At 46.7% G+C, this 18,846-nt stretch overlaps 1 protein-coding gene across 4 annotated transcripts in view; it reads right to left on the bottom strand.

Annotated features, from left to right (window-relative positions):
* CUNH14orf132 (chromosome unknown C14orf132 homolog) overlaps nt 1–14,441 on the bottom strand; it is a 49,311-nt gene extending 34,870 nt beyond the window's left edge. For 3 of the 4 annotated variants that reach the window (XM_017857949.1, XM_017857947.1, XM_017857951.1), the window contains exon 1: nt 14,185–14,441. In XM_017857949.1, coding sequence (XP_017713438.1) covers nt 14,185–14,211 — 27 coding nt within the window. In that variant the 5' untranslated portion in view covers nt 14,212–14,441. Of the gene's footprint in view, nt 1–12,248; nt 12,397–14,184 lie in introns of all 4 variants that reach the window. The other variant, XM_017857950.1, reaches the window with a different exon arrangement.
* Between the last annotated feature and the right edge of the window lie 4,405 nt (nt 14,442–18,846).

The raw sequence follows: 18,846 nt of genomic DNA, 5'->3' as shown, positions 1-18,846 counted from the left end.
CAAGGGTGAAGAAAGGAAACAGATCAGGAAGCAACTGGAGACACCCCCTAGGTGAGAAGCACCTGCAGTGGTTCAGGGAGGAGGAGAGGCAGGGCCGAGGGCTGCAGCAGTGCCATGGCGATTTGGATGGATGTTACTGAGTCAAGAAATACCCAGCCCATCTAGGACCCCCTCAGCAGAGACTGCTGCCAGGTTAAAGAATATCCTACGAGCTATGCGGCCGTGTGACAGGTGAGCACAGCACAGTGGCTGACAGCAAGGATGCCCAAACACGACCTGCAAATCCCCCTCTGCCACTTGCTCCCTGTGTGGCTTGGTGCCATAACCCTGGGGCCTCAGTTTCCTCATCTATAGAATGGGAATGATGAGAAGTGCTGAGAGCAGAGCCTGGCCTTTCATGAGTGCTCAATACATGTCAAGCTGTGTCATTACTATCTGTTATATTTACAAAACTATTTGTACAAATTACCCCCTCCAACGTTCAAAATAAACCCATGAAGCAGGTTTTTTGTTTTGTTCTGTTTTCTGAGTGTCTCATTCTGTCACTTAGGCTGGAGTGCAGTGCTGCCATCATGGCTCCCTGTAGCTTCAACCTCCTGGGCTCAAGCCATCCTTCCTCTTCAGCCTCCTGAGTAGCTGGGACTATAGGTGTGCACCTGGCTAGGCTAATTTTTTAACACCACACCTGGCTAACTTTTTTGTAGTTTTTGTAGAGACAGAGTCTCACTCTGTTGTCCAGGCTGATCTTGAACTCCTGACCTCAAGCAATCTGCCCACTTCAGCCTCCCAAAATGCTGGGATTTTAGGCGTGAGCCACTGCGCCCAGGCTGGGGAATGTAATCTTGAGCCCCTCTTCAAATATGCAAACAGGCTCAGTCATGACTTTCTCGGGACATGCAATCAGGCTCACCGGGGAATTGAAGCCCCTTGGGTAACCTGTGGCTACCCTGCACAGAAGATAGCCCCCTAGCTGTTCCCAGCCCTGCCAGTGGCAGCCCTACTGCTGCAATGCTTCGGGAGGCACCTGAGTGGGCTGGGCCAGGTAGGGGAATCTATGGAGGCCCATCCTTCCCATTCCCTGTTTGAGATGCATCCTGTCTGATCCATGAGCCCAGGTGGCTGCTGCTTTCTGCTTGAGGGCACAGACTCGTGGATGCATTCTCCAACATCACTTTTAATCTCCCCAACATGCCTCAGTGTCTGGCTGTGTGGGAAAAGCCACAATGCTAACTTCAATTAAAAACTGTTCTCATGCATCTTGCTTTGCTTGAAATGTTCTCAGCACGGGTGAGGGATTGGAGTCTTTCAAGATGTCTCCAGCAAGAAGGTAGATGATTCAAACCTGCCCCGGGAGGCCTGAGATGGTACATAAGTATAAATAAGCCAATGTTCACAAGATTCTTTAAAGAAGGGGAAGGTGAGTTGAGAGTGGAAGTCAGGGAAGAGGGGAGGTAGAAATGGTGTCATTAAGGATCTTTATTCCAATGGAATAAAATAGCACTGGGTCACAGAGGGCAGTTATTTCCAGGAGCCACAACTTGTGTTTGTGAGTAAGTCGGACACAGACAGAGGTGTAGAGTGACCGAGTGAGGAGGATCTGCCCCATGAAGTGTGGGCAAGGAGGACAGTGGAGACCCTGAGCTAAGGGAGTGAGCCATGAGACGCAGCACGTGGGAGCCAGGTGGCTGGTTCAAATCTGCGCCTCAGTTGCTTCACCTGAAAATTGGGCTTACTTGTAATCTCGACTTCAGAGCATGGTGGTGAGGCTTAGCTGTGCAGCTCCATGTAATACAGAGAGCCTGGCACACAGCAAGGCAGGCGTTAGCATGGTCGGTATGGTCAGTTCTAGTTATGGTGACTCAAGCGACCAGTGACACCTGAAGGTTAGCTTCTCCAACCTTAATGATAGGAACCAAGAGAAGGAAAAAGCTTCAGTGCCTTCACATTGTTCTCCACAAAGGATTCAGGGGTGGAGGCGAGCTCCCTTCCAGATAGACTACAGGAGGCCTCCAGGATCCTCTCCCAGGATGTCTACTAGGACCATGTGATTTTCCTGACCAAAAGTATAAAAAATGGACTCCACTTCCAAGGGCCAATAGACATCATTCATCAGCAGGAGGCCAAACAGATTCCCCTTTTGCAGAAGACATCACTCCTGCAATGTTTGGCAGAAAGGAGTCTGCTGCTGGGCCCTCAAGGGAACCTCAGAAGGGAGGGATGCCCTGATGGCGAGCTGCTTGGAGCTGCAGGGGCAGAGGAGAGGCATGGCCCTTCCTAGGGGGAGCAAGCTTCCTGTCCTCCAATGCCCCTCTCAGTTCTTTCAGCCTCCTGTGGGGTCCTCAGGGGGTCCTCCACCTCTGGCACCAGCCTGTCTGAGTCATGGGACACCTGTCTTCAGTCACAATCCACTCTGCCCAGACAGGCTGCAGAGACAGCCAGGCTAGAAGGGGTTGTGACAGACAACCACACTCTCTGGGGCTCAGATCTGCCTCCATCTCCCTCCAACACTCTACAGTCCGTCAGCTGTGACTCAGACCTAGCCTTGGGCTCAGATCCAGCCTTGACCCCAGCTTAGCCTCTTCTCACCTGGATGACTTTGGGCAAGGCCCCAAAGCTCTCTGAGCCTCAGTATCCTCTTCCCTAAAATGGGCATGCTGAATGTGTTGCCTTCATAGGCTGCCTGTGCAGCACAGAACCTGGCTGTTAGCAGGTGCTCAAGATTCACCTACACCATCTGTCCTCTTCTTCCACCAGAGGGTGGGGTTCCTGCCTTATCAGTCTTCGTGCCTAGGAATGATGTTCTGTATGCAATGTGTGCTCTCACGCTGTTGGTAAGGATGACAAAGACGACGAAGGCTGGCAATCACTTCTTTTTGGCTTTCCACATTCCCCAACACAGCCTGCCTGCAAGGCTGGCCCTGCCTGATTGATTTGATTATTGGGATACGCAGCAGGGCCCAGATGGAACCTCCTCAGGGAGAGAAAAAGGATTGGCAGGAGGTCAGAGAGAAAGCAGGAGATGCAGGAAGGGCTGCTAAGACTTGGTGCAGAGAGACGGGGGTGCAGGGTGCCTGGAAGAGCACATTAGTCAGCCCCCCTCAGGTGTCCCTCAAAGCTGCTGGAAACCAAGTCTTAATTCATTTCTAATCAGTTTCCAGAGCGTCATGGTGAGGAAATGGATGCGGGGTCTTCACGAGGGCTGGAGGAAATAAGCAGTATTCCAGCTCTTGGCTAAATGGTAGGCTGGCAAACTGCATGGGCCTCAGGCTGGAGCAACCTGCTTCCACCATTTCCCTTCACTTTCATCCTTCTGGGGAACCAGACTTCCTAGGGCCCAGGTATTTGGGATGGAGGCCTAAATAACCCATCCCTGTTCACTGAACTACCCAATTCTGGCTCCTGGTATGCAGACCCCACACCTGAATTACAGACTGGCTCCCTCAATGTCTCATGGAACATCCTGTCACAGGATACCTGGAAGAACTCCAAGCGGCAATGGCAGGATGGAAAGGAGTTAGGCTGGTCCATGCATGATTTGGCTTTCTCACTGTTGTTCCCCAGGCTCACTTGACCTGTAGAGTATGTATGTATGTTACTCACATTTTGTGGCATTTGGGAGACAGGGACAGGGAGAAAGAGAAGTGCCGGATGGACCAGGGTCCACAGCTGGGAGGTAGGGGTGACGGTCTAGATTGAGATTCAAGTGTCAACATTCCTTTTCCCACAATTGGAGAAAAGGAAGAAGGGTGGAAATATAGCTGTTAAAAATACAGGCTTAAGAAAATTCCACTTCCAGCCAAAATGGAGTAATAGAGACTAGATTTACTCTCCCAACTGAAACAATTGAAAACTAGATAAAATACATGAAAATGATTTTCAAGACACTGGACATCAGACAATGAAGGACAGAGACCCTTGAGAGATGGGAAATTAGCAAGGTGAGCCATACAGGTGCTCCAGTTTACTGCCAGTGGAAAGTTTCTAGGCCATGGAGCAGGAAACTCAAGCAGGGCTCAATGGACTCCCTGAGTTGAAGAATGGAAATGAGTCTGGGGAGAGTGAGGCAGCTAGGGACCACAGGGCAGAGTACGGAGAGAAGACAGCTGCACAGAGAGAGAACCCTGGGCTTTGAGAGAGGGACTACTCAAACATTCAACAGTGCATGTTTGTGCAGAAGCTGCCTGAGGCAGGGAAAGAATCACCCAAAAAATTGCAGGAAACAGTGCCTGGCACCCATACAGGACAAGAAATAGTGCCTGTTTCCCTCAGTCATTTTGAAAATCTCATCATTTATGGGGCACTGAGTAGGTAGAATACTCAGAACAGCATTGCCTTAGTGATGGGGAATAATTACTCTTAGATTAAACATGGCTTGATCCTGCCTAACAAATCTTTAAAACAGTACTTACAAAAATCAAACTGTTCTCAAGCATCTGAACCGGATCCCAGAACAAAGCACAAGAATATTTATGGGAATATAAAAATATCTAGCCTACACCACAGTAAAATTCACAATGTTTGGCATCCAACCAAGAATCATCAGGCATGTAAAGCAGCAGGAAAATATGAACCATATGAGGAGAAAAGGCAATCAATCAAAAACAATCCAGAATTGACATATTTATAATTAATAAGTGAGGACATTAAAACAGTTGTTATAACCATATTCCATATGTTTAAAAAGCTACAGGAAACAATGAACATCTTAAGAAGAGAACGGAAGAGATATGTTTTATGTAAAAGATCTAAATTAGCTTCTAGAGATGAAAACCATAATATCTAGTATCAAAAGTACACTGGGTGGTGCTATTATTAATAGCAGATTAGATATTCAGAAGAAAATCTTGTTAACTTGAAGGCATATCAGTAACAACTATCCAAATAAAACACAAACAGAAACAAAGACCAAAAAAAAGAGAAGGAGCATCAGTGAGCAGTGAGACAACTTCAGGTGACCTAATATATGTGTATTAGTGGCAAAAGAAGAGTTGAGAGAGAAGACAGAACTATAAATATATATATATACACACACACATATACATACATATACATATATCCATATGTATAGCCATATATATACATGAAGGACAGTGACCCTTGAGAGATGGGATATTAGCAAGGTGAGCCATACAGGTGCTCCAGTTTACTGCCTGTGGAAAGTTTCCAGGCCATGGAGCAGGAAACTCAGGCAGGGCTCAATGGACTCCCTGAGTTGATGGACATATATATATATATATCCATATATAGACATATGTGTATATATATCTCTCCAAAGAAATAATAGCAGAAAAATTCCAAAACTGATGCAAACTATAAATCCACAAGTGCAAGAAACTCTCCAAACTCCAAGCACAAGAAACATGAAGAAAACGACACTAAAGTACATCATAATCAAATTGCCCAAAATCAGTGATAAGGAAAAAAATCTTAGAAGCAGCCAGAGGTCAAAAAGATGCATTACATTCAGAGAAACAAAATAATGATGGCAGCAGATTTTGCACTGAAAATAATGTAAACTAGAAGATGATGGAACAATATCTTTAAACAAACTGTCAGCTTAGAATTCTATGCCCAGGAAAAAACAAAGAAACAAACAAACTTTAAAAAAACAAAGCCCTTTCCCCCCACACACATACAAAAGATATAAGAATGAATTCATCAGCACTTCTGCATTACTAAAAAAGTCTTTCAGGCAGAAGGGAAATGATACCATATAGAAACATGGATCTGCACAAAGGAATGAAGGGCACTGGCTATAATAACAATATGGGAAAATAAATGAAAATTTTTCTTACTATTTAAACCATTTAAGAGAAAACTGATTTTCAACAAATAATAACAATGTAGTTTGAGGTTTATAACATATGTACAAGTAAAATGTATAACAACAATAGCACAAAAACTAAGAAGGGAGAAATAGAGTTTTACTGTTTTAAAGTTCTTTCTGTATGTACAGTGGCATACTATCACTTGCAGATCCAATCTGACAATCTCTGCTTTTTTAATTGGAGTGTTTAAACTGTTTACATTTAATGTGATTATTGATATGGTTGGGTTTAAATCTATTATTTACTGTATTTGTTTTCTATTTTTTCATCTGTTCTTTTCTTTGTTTTTCTTCTTTTTCTGCCTTTTTTTAATAGGTTGTAATAAGTTAAAGATCTGTCCTATAAATACAAAAGTAACCATAAATTAACAAAACAAAGAGTTGTGTTTAATAAGCCAGCAGAGGAGATAACATGGAAACATTTAAATCTCCCAACCCAAAAGAAGGCAGAAAAAGAAGAAAAACAGAGCAAAGGAAGGATGAAAAAATAGAAAATAAATACAATAAATGGTAGATTTAAACCCAACCATATCAGTAATCACATTAAATGTAAAAAGTTTCAGCCAGGAGCGGTGGGTCATGCCTGTAATCCCAGCACTTTGGGAGGCCAAAGAGTATGTATCACAAGGTCAGGAGATCGAGACCATCCTGGCTAACATGGTGAAACTCCATCTCTACTAAAAAATACAAAAAAAAAAAAAATTAGCTGGACATGGTGGTGGGCACCTGTAGTCCCAGCTACTCGGGAGGTTGAGGCAGGAGAATGGTGTGAATCTGGGAGGCGGAGCTTGCAATGAGCTGAGATCATGCCACTGCACTCCAGCCTGGGTGACAGAGTGAGACTCCGTCTCAACAAAATAAATAAAATAAAATAAAATAAAAGTTTCAACACTCCAATTAAAAAGCAGAGATTGTTAGATTGGATTTTAAAATAGGCTCTTAAAAATTTATGTCCACAGAAAAACCTGAACAGAGATGTTTATGGCAGCTTTATTAATAATTGCCAAAACTTCAGGTGATTTGCCTGCCTCGGACTCCCAAAGTGCTGGGATTACAGGCGTGAGCCACCACGCCTGGCCCAACATGGCGAAACCCTGTCTCTACTATAAATACAAAAAATTATCTGGATGTAGTGGCGGGCACCTGAAATCCCAGCTACTCGGGAGGCTGAGGCAGGAGAATTGCTTGACCCAGGAGGTGGAGGTTGCAGTGAGCTGAGATCATACCACTGTCATCCAGCCCAGATGACAGAATGAGACTCCATCTCAAAAGCAAAGCAAAACTTGGAAGCAACCAAGAATGTGTTCTTCAATAGGTGAATGGATAAACAAACTGTGGTACATCCAGACAGTGGAATATTATTCAGCACTAAAATGGAAAAAGCAGGCTGGGCACAGTGGCTCACACCTGTAACCCCAGCACTTTGGGAGGCCGAGGCAGGCAGACCACCTGAGGTCTGGAGTTTGAGACCAGCCTGGCCAACATGGTGAAACCCCATCTCCAGTAAAAACACAAAAATTAGCTGGGCATGGTGGCATGCACCTGTAATCCCAGCTACTGGGGAGGCTGAGGCAGGTGAATCACTTGAACCTGGGGAGCAGAGACTGCAATGAGCTGAGATCATGCCACTGCACTCCAGCCAGGGCAACAGAGTGAAACTGCATCTCAAAAATAAAAGTAAATAAAAATAAATAATAAAATAGAAAAAGCTATCAAGCCTTAAGTGCATATTACTAAGTGAAAGCAGCCAATCTGAAAAGCTGCATACTGAATGATTCCAACTATGATACCCTGGAAAGGGTAAAACTGTGAAGATAGTAGAAAGATCAGTGAGTGCTAGGGGTTGAGGGAAGGAAGAGGTGAATACATGCAGTCCAGAGGACTCTTAGGCCTGTGAAAATACTGTCTATAACGTGGATCCACGTCCTTATGCATTTGTCCAAGCCCACAGAATGTACAACACCAAGAGAGAACCCTAATGTAAACTATGGACTTTGGAGTGTTTTGTTTTGTTTTCTTTTGTTTTTTGAGATGGAGTCTCACTCTGTCGCCCGGTTGGAGTACAATGGCACAATCTCAGCTCACTGCAACCTCCACCTTCCGGGTTCAAGTGATTCTCCTGCCTCAGCCTCCCAAGTAGCTGGGATTACAGGTGCCCACCACCACGCCCAGCTAATTTTGTATTTTTAGTAGAGACGGGGTTTCACCATGTTGGTCAGGCTGGTCTTGAACTCCTGACATCAGGTGATCCTCCTGCCTTGGCCTCCCAAAGTGCTGAGATTACAGGCGTGAGCCACCGCACCCAGCGACTATGGAGGATTCTGATGTGTCAATGTAGGTTCATCAGTTGTGGCAAATGCACAGCTCCAGTGGGGATGCTGATGGTGGAAAAGGCTGTGCATGAACAGGGGCAGAGGGGCATCTGAGAAATCTCTATGCCCTCCTCTCGATTTTTCTGTGAACCTAAAACATCTCTTTTAAAAGTTCTTAAAATATTAGGCTGACATGATACAGAAGCCTTTGTTTGATCCACAGCTGTGTGCCCTCCAAGCCTCAGTTTCCTCACCTATAAAACGGATCTGAATGTGCCTATTCCATGGGGCCATTGCAAGGATTCAGTGAGATTCTGTGTATTGCTCAGCACAGGGTTTGTCTGGTACCTCAAAGGCATCTGTTGAATGGTAGCTGTGATGGGAAGGTACAGGGACATCTTGGGGGGACACGGGGAGGAGGGAGTGAACACAGATGGGTCTCCATCACCTCAGTGTAGAAAGAGCTGGAGTGCAGGACCTGAGCAGAACAGAGCACACAGCAAGTGCTCCCTAAACACTCAAGCGTTTCATTGGAGACTTGCCGTCCACCCGCAGATGTCCCAGTTCTCTTAGTTTTGTGAGATTCCATTGTTCAAGTCAAATGTCTGAAATCTTAAAACACTAGAAAATTGGTCTACAAAAATCACTGGAATGTTTACTTCTTGAACTGCTCATTACACCTCTGCATAAAATGTAGCCTTGTACTCTCTCCTGACGCGGGTCTAATTAGAAGGATAAAATATTTAAACCTTTACAATGGAAACCTGAAGCACAACAAGACAAGCCCTAAGATAACAGACAATTTGTATTTTAATGATAATTCTTGCTTAAAGGAAAAGAAGCACTCATTAGCTGAAGAAAATATTCTCTAAGAAGCAGACTGCCAGATTCCCTGGAATTCTATTTTTCTGGACAGTAATATGTTCCTCTGGGGATGGACAATTTCTGCTAGTCTCTTGCGTATCTGTCAGAATGAGGCCCTTCTCCACATAGCTAAGAGAGTTTCCAGAGATTAAAAAATCACCTCTCCAATATGAAGAGATGTCTTTTGTGTCTTTTCCTCCTGAAAATGATTGAAATGCAAATTAACTGTGAGTCTCTCAAGGTCCTGGGGGTAAAGAGAAGGGGAATTAGCAGGGGATATGCCAGCATCTCAGCCGTGATTAGATACACGTGTGGTGTCTCCCAGAAGGACAGGCCCAGTGTTAATATGATGTAAATATGTAGATGAGACTGAATCCTCCCACCTAGCAAGGGCCAGATTCCAAGAGACAGGTGGAAGAGAGATGTGGGGGAATTCCCAGCTCCTCAAGCACAGGAAGCCTACTTGGATCTCCCCAAAATGAAGTTGAACCAAATAAAATGGTCATTTGATAGGTAAAAAATGGTCAGATGTCAGCAGTTTCACATGGTTCAGCCTAATAAGGTCATGGCCTACCTCCTTAGGAATAAGTGACTTTTCTACTGGGCCTGGCAGTGTTTTAAGGTTTTGCCAAGCTCTACATACCGTTATTTAGTCCAGAGATAATACACTGGCAGCCCCGGGATGAATCCAGCCCACACGCCTGTTTCGTTCGGTCCAGGTAGTAGCCAGTCCCCAAGGACAATGACCATCCATTCTGTCCCTCTCTCCAAGACACACACGCTACATCAAGAGCTGGAATCCGACTCTCCTTCCTTTAAATCTGGGCTGGCCTGGAGAATTTCTTGACTGAAAGAATGTAGTGTTAATGACATTCTGGGACTTCCAGGCAGGTCCTAGTAAGCCTGCAGCTTCTACCTGGAACTGCTAGAATACTCTTGGGGGAGCCAGCACCATGCAAGAAGAGCAACAACCCTGGGACCTCCATACTGGGAGGAAGCCCAAGCCACCTGAGGAAGCCCTTGCAGGATGAAATCCCAAGAGGAGAGAGTGGCCAAGTTGCCCGGAGGCACCAGACAAGTTCGGAGGAAGCTACAGGCTAGAAGCCTAGACTCCAGCCCCTGCTGTTCCAGCTGATGCCACTGCAGCAAAAACAGGACCCTTGAAAGCTCCCAGGTGATTCTAATGGCAACAACATTTGAGAACCATTGGGTTGAAACCACTCACTATAGGGACGGGACAGTGCAAGACAAAAATAAGGTTGAGCTCTTACGCCCGAGGCATGCTCTAACAGGAGAGTTACACCGTAAGAACAAGTGAAAGAGTCCTCCTGTCTCTGTTGTCCATGCCAATCCCCCGTAATGCGTGCTGACTTAACCTGCAGAATGTTCCTGAAATGCTCGCTCCCTTCCCCCAGCACCATGGCCTCTGTGTCACTGCACTTCTTGGATGATGTGGGCTTCCCCTGGAGCAAGTGAGCGTCCCAACAGGCCCAAGTGGAAGCTAAGGCTTTTTAGGACTTAGCCACAGAATGTCACCAATACTGCATTCTCTTCACCAAGAAAGCCACTACACTTTCTCTTCACCAAGGATAGTCCCAGATTTAAGGGGAGAAGAATCAGATTCCAGCTCTTGAAGTGGTGGGCAGCAAGCGTGTCCAGGAGGGAGAGAGGAAATGCACAGCAGCTGTCTTTGAACATGGGTGACCCCACCAATGACACAGGGATTTTGGACTGAGTCCTAAAAGACTGATTCTCTCCTTGTCCCCAGCCCACTGGGCGCCCAGGTGACCCTGTCCTCTTGGCCACTCCTGGTCAAAGAGAAATGGATGCCCTTTTTCACTGTTTACATCCTCCAGACACTCCAGAGACTCAGGGACTGTGTGGAGTGGGGCTGGGATGTTTCCACGGTCGGGGAGAGGGCAACCAGGAGCCTCCAGGGCTCAGAAGCAAGATGGGGCCCATGAGCACACCCTCAGTGCCTGCAGCCTCTCTTACGCTGTCACACAGCCAAGTGTACCAAACCAGGGAGGGTGCCTCTGCATAAGAGGATTTGCCAGATAACTGGTGTCTACTCTGTACACCCAAAGAGGATATCTATTTAATGCTTAGCTTCTGAGTGGAAAATCTTTCCAAAATGGCTTATGTGTTCTGGGTCTTCTTCAGCCAAAAACAGGAATCACATTTAACAACATGGGTAAGAAGAAACGTGGGCTTGGAGTCACGTGGATCTGGCTTCACTGACTTAATCACACAAGTGTGCACGCCCAGCCCCAGGCATCCCTCCAGCTTCTCTCCTCTACAGGAGCTGAGATTTTCCCAAGGGACTGCTCCAACTCTATGCCATTCCCCTGCTCAATAACTTGCAATGGCTCCTACTGCCTACTAATTAGATGCAAACTTCTCACCCCAGCAATCAGCACCTTCTATAATCTGGCCCTGGCCTCTCTCTCCCAGCCCTCCTGCACCCCTACCCTCTAACTTTCTGAAGGACTCTGTGAAAATTTCCTGGGCTTTCCTATCTTGATACCTCTCCACCTAGAACAGTCTTAACGCCGAAGTCCACCAGGAGATATATGCCTATAGTTCTAATCCATCTACAGCCCCCATTCTCAAAGTCCTGATGATGACAGCTGTTCAGTGGCATTGGCATTTGACACTTTGAATTCACCGTCTTTTCCTGTTACTGTCTCTTCATGAACATACATCTTGTCCTCATCCAATCCTCTAACAAATACTTGTGGACCTACTTTGTGCTGGGCACCTTCTTCAATCCATCACTTTAGCCATTCCTCTCTTTGGGTCTTGACTGGGCCCATCATTTCTCCAAGATTTGATAAACATGCAGAAAGAAAATCTACGTTCCATTCAAGTTTGTACCAGAGGATCCCTGTCCCAGTGCCTGACATGGAGCTTATCACAAGGCAGGTACTAGACATTTGCTGAGCAAGTGGATGGATGCACCAACATTTCTCTGCAAACTGCTCCCTGCTGAGGGAAAGACTGCACAGGGAGACCGTGACTGTCACCCTCACCTGGTGGCCACAGGACACACCAGGGGCAGGGTCTGAGCACTTACTCCAGCCAAGCACTGCGAAGTGCTGCAGGTAGCAAGTAACAGTTCCCATCCTTATGGGGATAATGGGATGAATCAACAACAGAAAGCAATCCACTAGAAAGGCACAATAGTAAGACCACTTCCCAGAGGGAGAAGAGAGAAATCACTCTGAAATAGATCTGTACTGTACCTTACATCATATCTTTCTCAGGATGAAGCAATAAGGTGGAAAACCCAGTGGCTTTGCAGATACTCAGACTCAGATTTGAAATCCAGTTCTCCTCCTTACAAACGGCATGTCCTTGGGCAAATTATTTAATCTCGTTTAGTGTCCTGACCTGTAAAATGGGGCCTCCGTCATGGACTTGTAAGGGCTTGCTGTGATAAAATATGCCAAGCACCCAGCATCTGGCACTTAGTAGGTGCCCAACAAACCTTAGGGTCTGTTCTCACGTGTGTGGCACTTCATGTTTCTATCCCTTGTAGCTAGCACAGTACTGCGCATGTAACCAGTGTCAAAAATGTGTCAAGAATACATTGACCAAGTGGAATGTGAATTGTAAACAAAAAAGGAAAAATGGGAACCTGGTCTCTGGGCAGACTCTGCCTAAAGACGTTGAAAAGCCCTGTGTTTATTTTGTCAAGTTGCCGTGGCAGCACTGATGCTCCAGCCAGCTCCAGGGTTAGCAAAGATCAATTTTTCTTGTAACCATGGAAATTCCGAAGGTTCGGTGGGATCCAGAGGGGAAGGCAGACACAGTTCCTCTCCACTCTAGAAATAAGTCCTGGAAAGCCTCCTTAGTTTTCGTGCAGCTAAAACCATCATTATCTAAAATGATGTTTACATGACAATATTTATAAGTATGGATTTAGGCACAGGAGATGTAAAATCAGGCAAAAAAAAGGGGGGAAGGGGGGCAGCAATGCTCAGAAGGGCAATTAGCATCATGGAAAACTTAAGAGGCTGCCAGAGAACCGGAATCTAGACCCTCAGAGCTAACTTGGGGTTTCTGCGTCTTTTATGCTTCCATTTGCAGACTCGCTGTTCACACACAGCCTGGATTTTGCTGTCACTTTTCAAACAGGCTTCCACTACAGGTGAAGCTTGGGGAAAAAGAAAGTGTCCCCTCAAACTTCATTCCCTGTAAAAGAAAACAGCAGCAGATGGGGTCCCTGCCACACACCATGGAGACAGAAGGGAGCCTGGGTGGCCTCCCGACCTCTCTGCTCCCACCATAACCAACCAACACAACCAGAGAAGTTGCAGGATATGGCTTTGGTAGATTGGGACTTACTCTCCCAAGCCAAATGCAGCCCTTCCCTGGAGCCAGCTCTGGGTCTTCTCTAGGGCCCCAGACTGATGGAGAAATCCGGGATTTGTCTTTGTTCTGGCTCAAGAGAGTTAAGGCACAGAAACAGAATCATCACCCAAGCTCAGAACTCCAGGGGATTCTGCTGGAGGAAAATTCAAGCTGTGAGAGATCTGTTTTTCCGGCCATTGGGAGCCTGTTTGTGTCGGGGGAGGGTTCCGGCCGCGCTGGGCACTGGTGGCTCCATTAGACTCTACACAAAGCAAAAGAGGACAAATGACCGCGGCGCGTCGACGCTTGGCGGGTCACGGTCACAAAGCGGGTCTCAGCGCCTTCCTCAGGCGGCGGCAGAGGGGGCGCTCGAGGTCACCGGGAAGAGACAGATGACCCGCGCCTCGGGCAAACAGAGCGGGGAAGAGCGAGACTGTGCGCCCATCCGCGTTCGCGCGGGTCTGAGCCGCCCCGGTCTTGGAGGGCTCCGGGACCCCAGAAGGGGGACAGCAGTGGGGGATGGGCAGGAAGGGGGCGAGTAGGGTTGCCCAGGCTCCTCGCAGCCTCCCTGCCAGGGAGAGGGGCCCGAGTGGGAACAGCTCGAGCCACGGGGGTGCGGGGCGCGCAGCCCGCCCCACCCCGGGAGAGCCGCGATCGCCGCCCCCGACGCGTGCACCGGGTGGGGGTGCCCGGCTCGGGACAAAGGACCGCGACGCGGATCGCGGGCGGGCGCCACTGCCCAGTCCCAGCGTGGAGGGCGAGACCGTGGCCCCGAACCTCCCCAAACTTGGTGGCCCCGGGCGCGTGGGGAGGGCGCCCCGTTACCTGCGCGGCCATAAAGGAGAGATCCATGGTGTCGCTGTCGCCGCAGCTGTTGCTGCCGCCCGCGCTCGAGTCCTCGCTGCTGCAGCTGCCGCTGCGGGTCAGCAGCCTGCACAGTTGGCGGGGATCGGGCGGAGCAGCTAGCGTCCAGAGCCTGCACCGCGCCCTGGGCTGTCTCTAGGCTTCTGCCCCCAGACAGCTACTGGGCGGAGAGTCCCGAGCGCTGGGGCGGGCGGGGCGGGGCTCAGGGGACTGGGCGCCCCTCCACGTGACCACTCCCGGCCCCACCCCCGGGGCGGGGTCCGTCAGAAACCCCAAGCGCTCACAATTGCCTCCCTTCGTGCGCGGGATGGGGAAACTGAGGCCCGAGGCCGCCCCGCTGGTTGGTGCAAAAACCAGCCTGGAACCCAAGTCCTGAGCTGTTGGCGCCCCGCCCCGTGCAGTTGAGCCCAATCCACCCGGGGCTGTGGGCAGCTCTCTCTTGGGGCTGACACGTTATCCAGTGCCTGAGGACCAAGATCGGAGTGACCTGGTTTTCCACGCCAACGCTCCTCCGAGAGTCCCGTGTGTTCCCGGCTCCGCGAGGTTTAATCCTAGCTCTGCTTTGTTGTGCAGCTTGAACAAGATAGTGTCTTTTTTTTTTTTTTTTTTTTTTTTTTTTTTTTTGAGACAGAGTCTCGCTCTGTCGCCCAGGCTGGAGTGCAGTGGCCGGATCTCAGCTCACTGCAAGCTCCGCCTCCTGGGTTCACGCCATTCTCCTGCCTCAGCCTCCTGAGTAGCTGGGACTACAGGCGCCAGCCACCTCGCCCGGCTAGTTTTTTATATTTATTTTAGTCGAGATGGGGTTTCACCGTGTTAGCCAGGATGGTCTCGATCTCCTGACCTCGTGATCCGCCCGTCTCGGCCTCCCAAAGTGCTGGGATTACAGGCTTGAGCCACCGCGCCCGGCCAAGATAGTGTCTTTGAGCCTAGATTTCCTCATCTGTGAAAAGACAATACAGAACCGAATAATTAAATGAGATAGGGAATATAGCACGCGGTGTCCTCAATAAATGAGAGCCCTAACATGGCTAATCATCCAATAGAGATGAGGCTGTGAGTGGTGTCTTCGAGGACTGCACGGTGCTCAAGTTGCACAGCGGGTGCTCCATGGCTCTCAGCTCAAACAAGTATCGAAAATCATGCAGATGCCGCAGTTCAAGTAAGGGGAACTGTGTGTGTGTGTGTGTGTGTGTGTGTGTGTGTGTGTGTGTGTGTGTGTAGAGTACCCGTGGTCCCTTCGGGTGGTATCTCTTCTTCACACTCATGGTCATCATGAGCCTCTGTGAGGGGCAGCCTGGGACTCCCAGACTTTGTCACAGGCAAGGAAGCTGTGGCACAGGGAGATGGAGGGGTTTGTTCAAGGTCCCCTGGCAGCTGGGGGCCCAGCAGGGACTGTGGCTGTGGGAATGGGACCAGAACCTCACTGACCCATAGAAGGCTCTCAGTGTTATCTTTCCTGTAACTTTCCTTTCTTTCCCTTCCCTTCCTTTCTCTCTCCTTTTCTTCTTCCTCTTCCTTCTCTCCTTCTCCCCCACCCGCCCCCCACCACTTTTCTCTTTCTTCTCTCTTTTCACTTTTCCCGTCATGTTTGCCTTCTCCCTTCCTCCTCTGGTCTCTAAACCTTCCAATTCCCTGGCCCTCCCTACCCTCCCTGTTTTCAGTCAGTACTGTGCTCGCCACACCCATCATTCCTGCCACCTCCCAGCGTCGTCCACACGGGGCATGCCCAAACAGTCCATGCCAAGAGCCTCCCACCTCCTCCCATGCTTCCTGTGGCCAATAGCAGAGCAGCCTGCCCAGGACTGTCCAGGGCTCCCCGTCTGCTGTAAGAAATATGTACATTTATTGTGAAGTGTCATAACTCACAATACAAAGGGCATGTATGTTGTGTGTGTGCAATTTGAAAAATAATGTAGCCTTGCATAGGTTAAAAAATGGAACAATAAAAAACAGTCTTCAAGTCCTGCTGTGTATCTCTCCTAAGGCATCTCCTACCTGCCCCATTTCCAGGGTCACCTCCATCCTATTTAGTATTCATTCATGTCAGTTCTCTTGCTTTTCTTTATAGTTTTACCTTTGTAGTTTACCTGCTTTTAACCCTTTGTAGAAAAATTAAATTGCTCTAAATCTGTTCTTCCATGTCTTCTCTGTTCCTTTCTCAGCATTATTTGCGTAGTTGATGTCTATTGTTTTTCAGTGCTACACAACGTCCCATTTGTATGTCTTTATCACAGTTTTTATTGATGCACTAGCCCTTTGATGGATACTTTGGTCATCTCCAGGTTTTCTGATAATGCCAAAAAAACAACAAAAAAAATGCTGCTATAAACACTCTCGATCTTGTCTTCGGATGCACAGGTGCAAGGGATCCTCAGGGAATATGCTAGGAATGGAACAGTTGGGTCTTGTGGTCAGCTCCTCTGTGCTTTTACTAATTGATGCCCATTGTTTTCCAGTTTCTGATTTCCAAGGTGGTTTCGCCCATTTTATTATCCTACCTATAGCAGGCATGGGTTCTTATTGCTCCACAATTGACCAACACTTTGCATTGTCAGGATTTGTTTTTAAGTTTTGCAAAATGATACGATGAAGTAGTGTTTCATTCGGATTTGATCCTCATTTCTCTGACTGCTAATGACACTAAGCATCTTTTACACACCTATTGATCAGTTCCATTTCCTTTGATGAGAAATGCCTTTCATCAGGTCTTTTGTGCTTGTTTTAAAATTTTGCTTATTGTTTTTTTATTGGCTCAGGAAAAGTATGTGTATGTTTTAGATACTAATCTTGTGAGTTATAGGTTTTTAAGTATCATCTTTCATGTTTACATTTGTTTTCACTCTATTATATATTTTCATGAACTGAAGTAAATAATTTTAATTGAGTCAAAATTTATTAATATCTTTTTATAATTAGCCCTTGTTTAATAAATTATTTGCCAATTTGAGACCATAAAGATGTTGTCCTGTAGTATTTTAGTAAAATTTAAATACTTTTTCTCATATTTCAGCCTTGTATAACTGATATATTGTGTGTTAGGCGAGAGTAAGGAAGCAATTTTATTTTTCTCATATTAATGTTCAATTATTCCAGCCCCATATTGACTAGATCGGCTCTTTCCTGTTGATCTGCAGCACCAAATTTGTCAGGTGTCCATCTAGCCGTGAGTCTGTTTCTAGGCTGTTCTGTTCCATTGGTTGTTCATCTGTCTAATACTAATGCAATTCTGATTTAGTTACTCTAGTTTCATGCTAATTCATGTATGGGAGAGCAGGTTTCCTCACTGCGTTCTTTGTTTCCTTACTACCTGTGGTTGTTTGCTCTTTGGATACATTTTAGGGTGACCTCGTCAGCTCCTCCAAATAACCTGGACTTGAACACAATTCTATTAACTCTTTTTGGGTATCATTGACATATTACAGATAATAAATATTTCTCTTCAAGAACATGCCATATCTCTTTATATGCTTAACTTTTCCTTAGTATTTCTACATAAAGATCTTACAAATCTTTTGCTGAAATCATTTCATGGTGCCTTTCTTAAAAATTTTTATTTTGAGATGATTATAGGCTCATGTGCAGTTGTAGGAAACAATACAGAGATCTCATGTACCCTTTATCCAGTTTCTCCCAATGATAACATCTTGCAAAATTAGAGTACAGTATCGGCCCAAGGATACTGACATTGATATAGTGAAGATACAGAACATTTCCATCACCACAAGCATTTCTCACTTTGCTCTTTTACAGGGAGACCTACTTCCTCCCTGCTCCACCCACTCTTTAACCAGGGGCAACCACTCATCTGCCCTCCCTTTCTATAATTTTGTGATTGCAAGAATGTTATAAAAGAATCATACAGTTTATACTCTTTTGAGATCATCAGTTTTCACACAGCATAGTTCCCTGGAGGTCCATCCAGATCGTTGCCTGTATCAATAGTTTATTCCTTTGTTCCTTTGCATTGCTGGATGTTATTCTATGTTATGGATGTATCGTAGTTTGTTTAACCACTCACCTGTCAAAGGGCATCCTGGTTGTTTCTAGCTTTTGGCTGTTATGAATAATGCTGCTATAGACATGGTGTATGTCTTCACTTCTCTGGGATAAAGGCCCAGGATCATATGGTAGTTACAGTTTTCATTTCAAAGAAACTGCCAAACTGTTTTTCGCAGTGGCTGTAACATTTTACATTCCTACCAGCAACGTAGGAGTGGGTTTTCCATATCCTTGCCAGTATTTGTTGTTGTGATAATTTTATGAATCAGTTTCTATCAGGTGCCCAGATAAAACATTATTTATGGGTGTGTCCCTGAAGATGCTTCTGGATAAGGTAAGCATTTGAATCAGTGGACTCAGTACAATAAATTGGCCTCTCCAAGGAGGGTGGGCATCTGTATTAGTCTGTTCTCATGCTGCTAATAAAGTCATACCTGAAACTGGGTAATTTATAAAGGAAAGAGGTTTAATGAACTCACAGTCCCACATGACTGAGGAGGCCTCAGAATCATGGCAGAAGGCAAAGGAGAAGCAAAGTCACATCTTACAAGGCAGCAGGCAAGAGAGCTTGTGCAGGGGAACTTCCCATTTGGAAAATCATCAGATCTCATGAGACTTAATCAC

This window comes from Rhinopithecus bieti, unplaced genomic scaffold (genome assembly GCF_001698545.2).
Source record: "Rhinopithecus bieti isolate Rb0 unplaced genomic scaffold, ASM169854v2 scaffold_41913, whole genome shotgun sequence".
Taxonomy (NCBI): Eukaryota; Metazoa; Chordata; class Mammalia; order Primates; family Cercopithecidae; genus Rhinopithecus; species Rhinopithecus bieti.
This window is presented reverse-complemented; position numbering and strand designations above follow the sequence as displayed.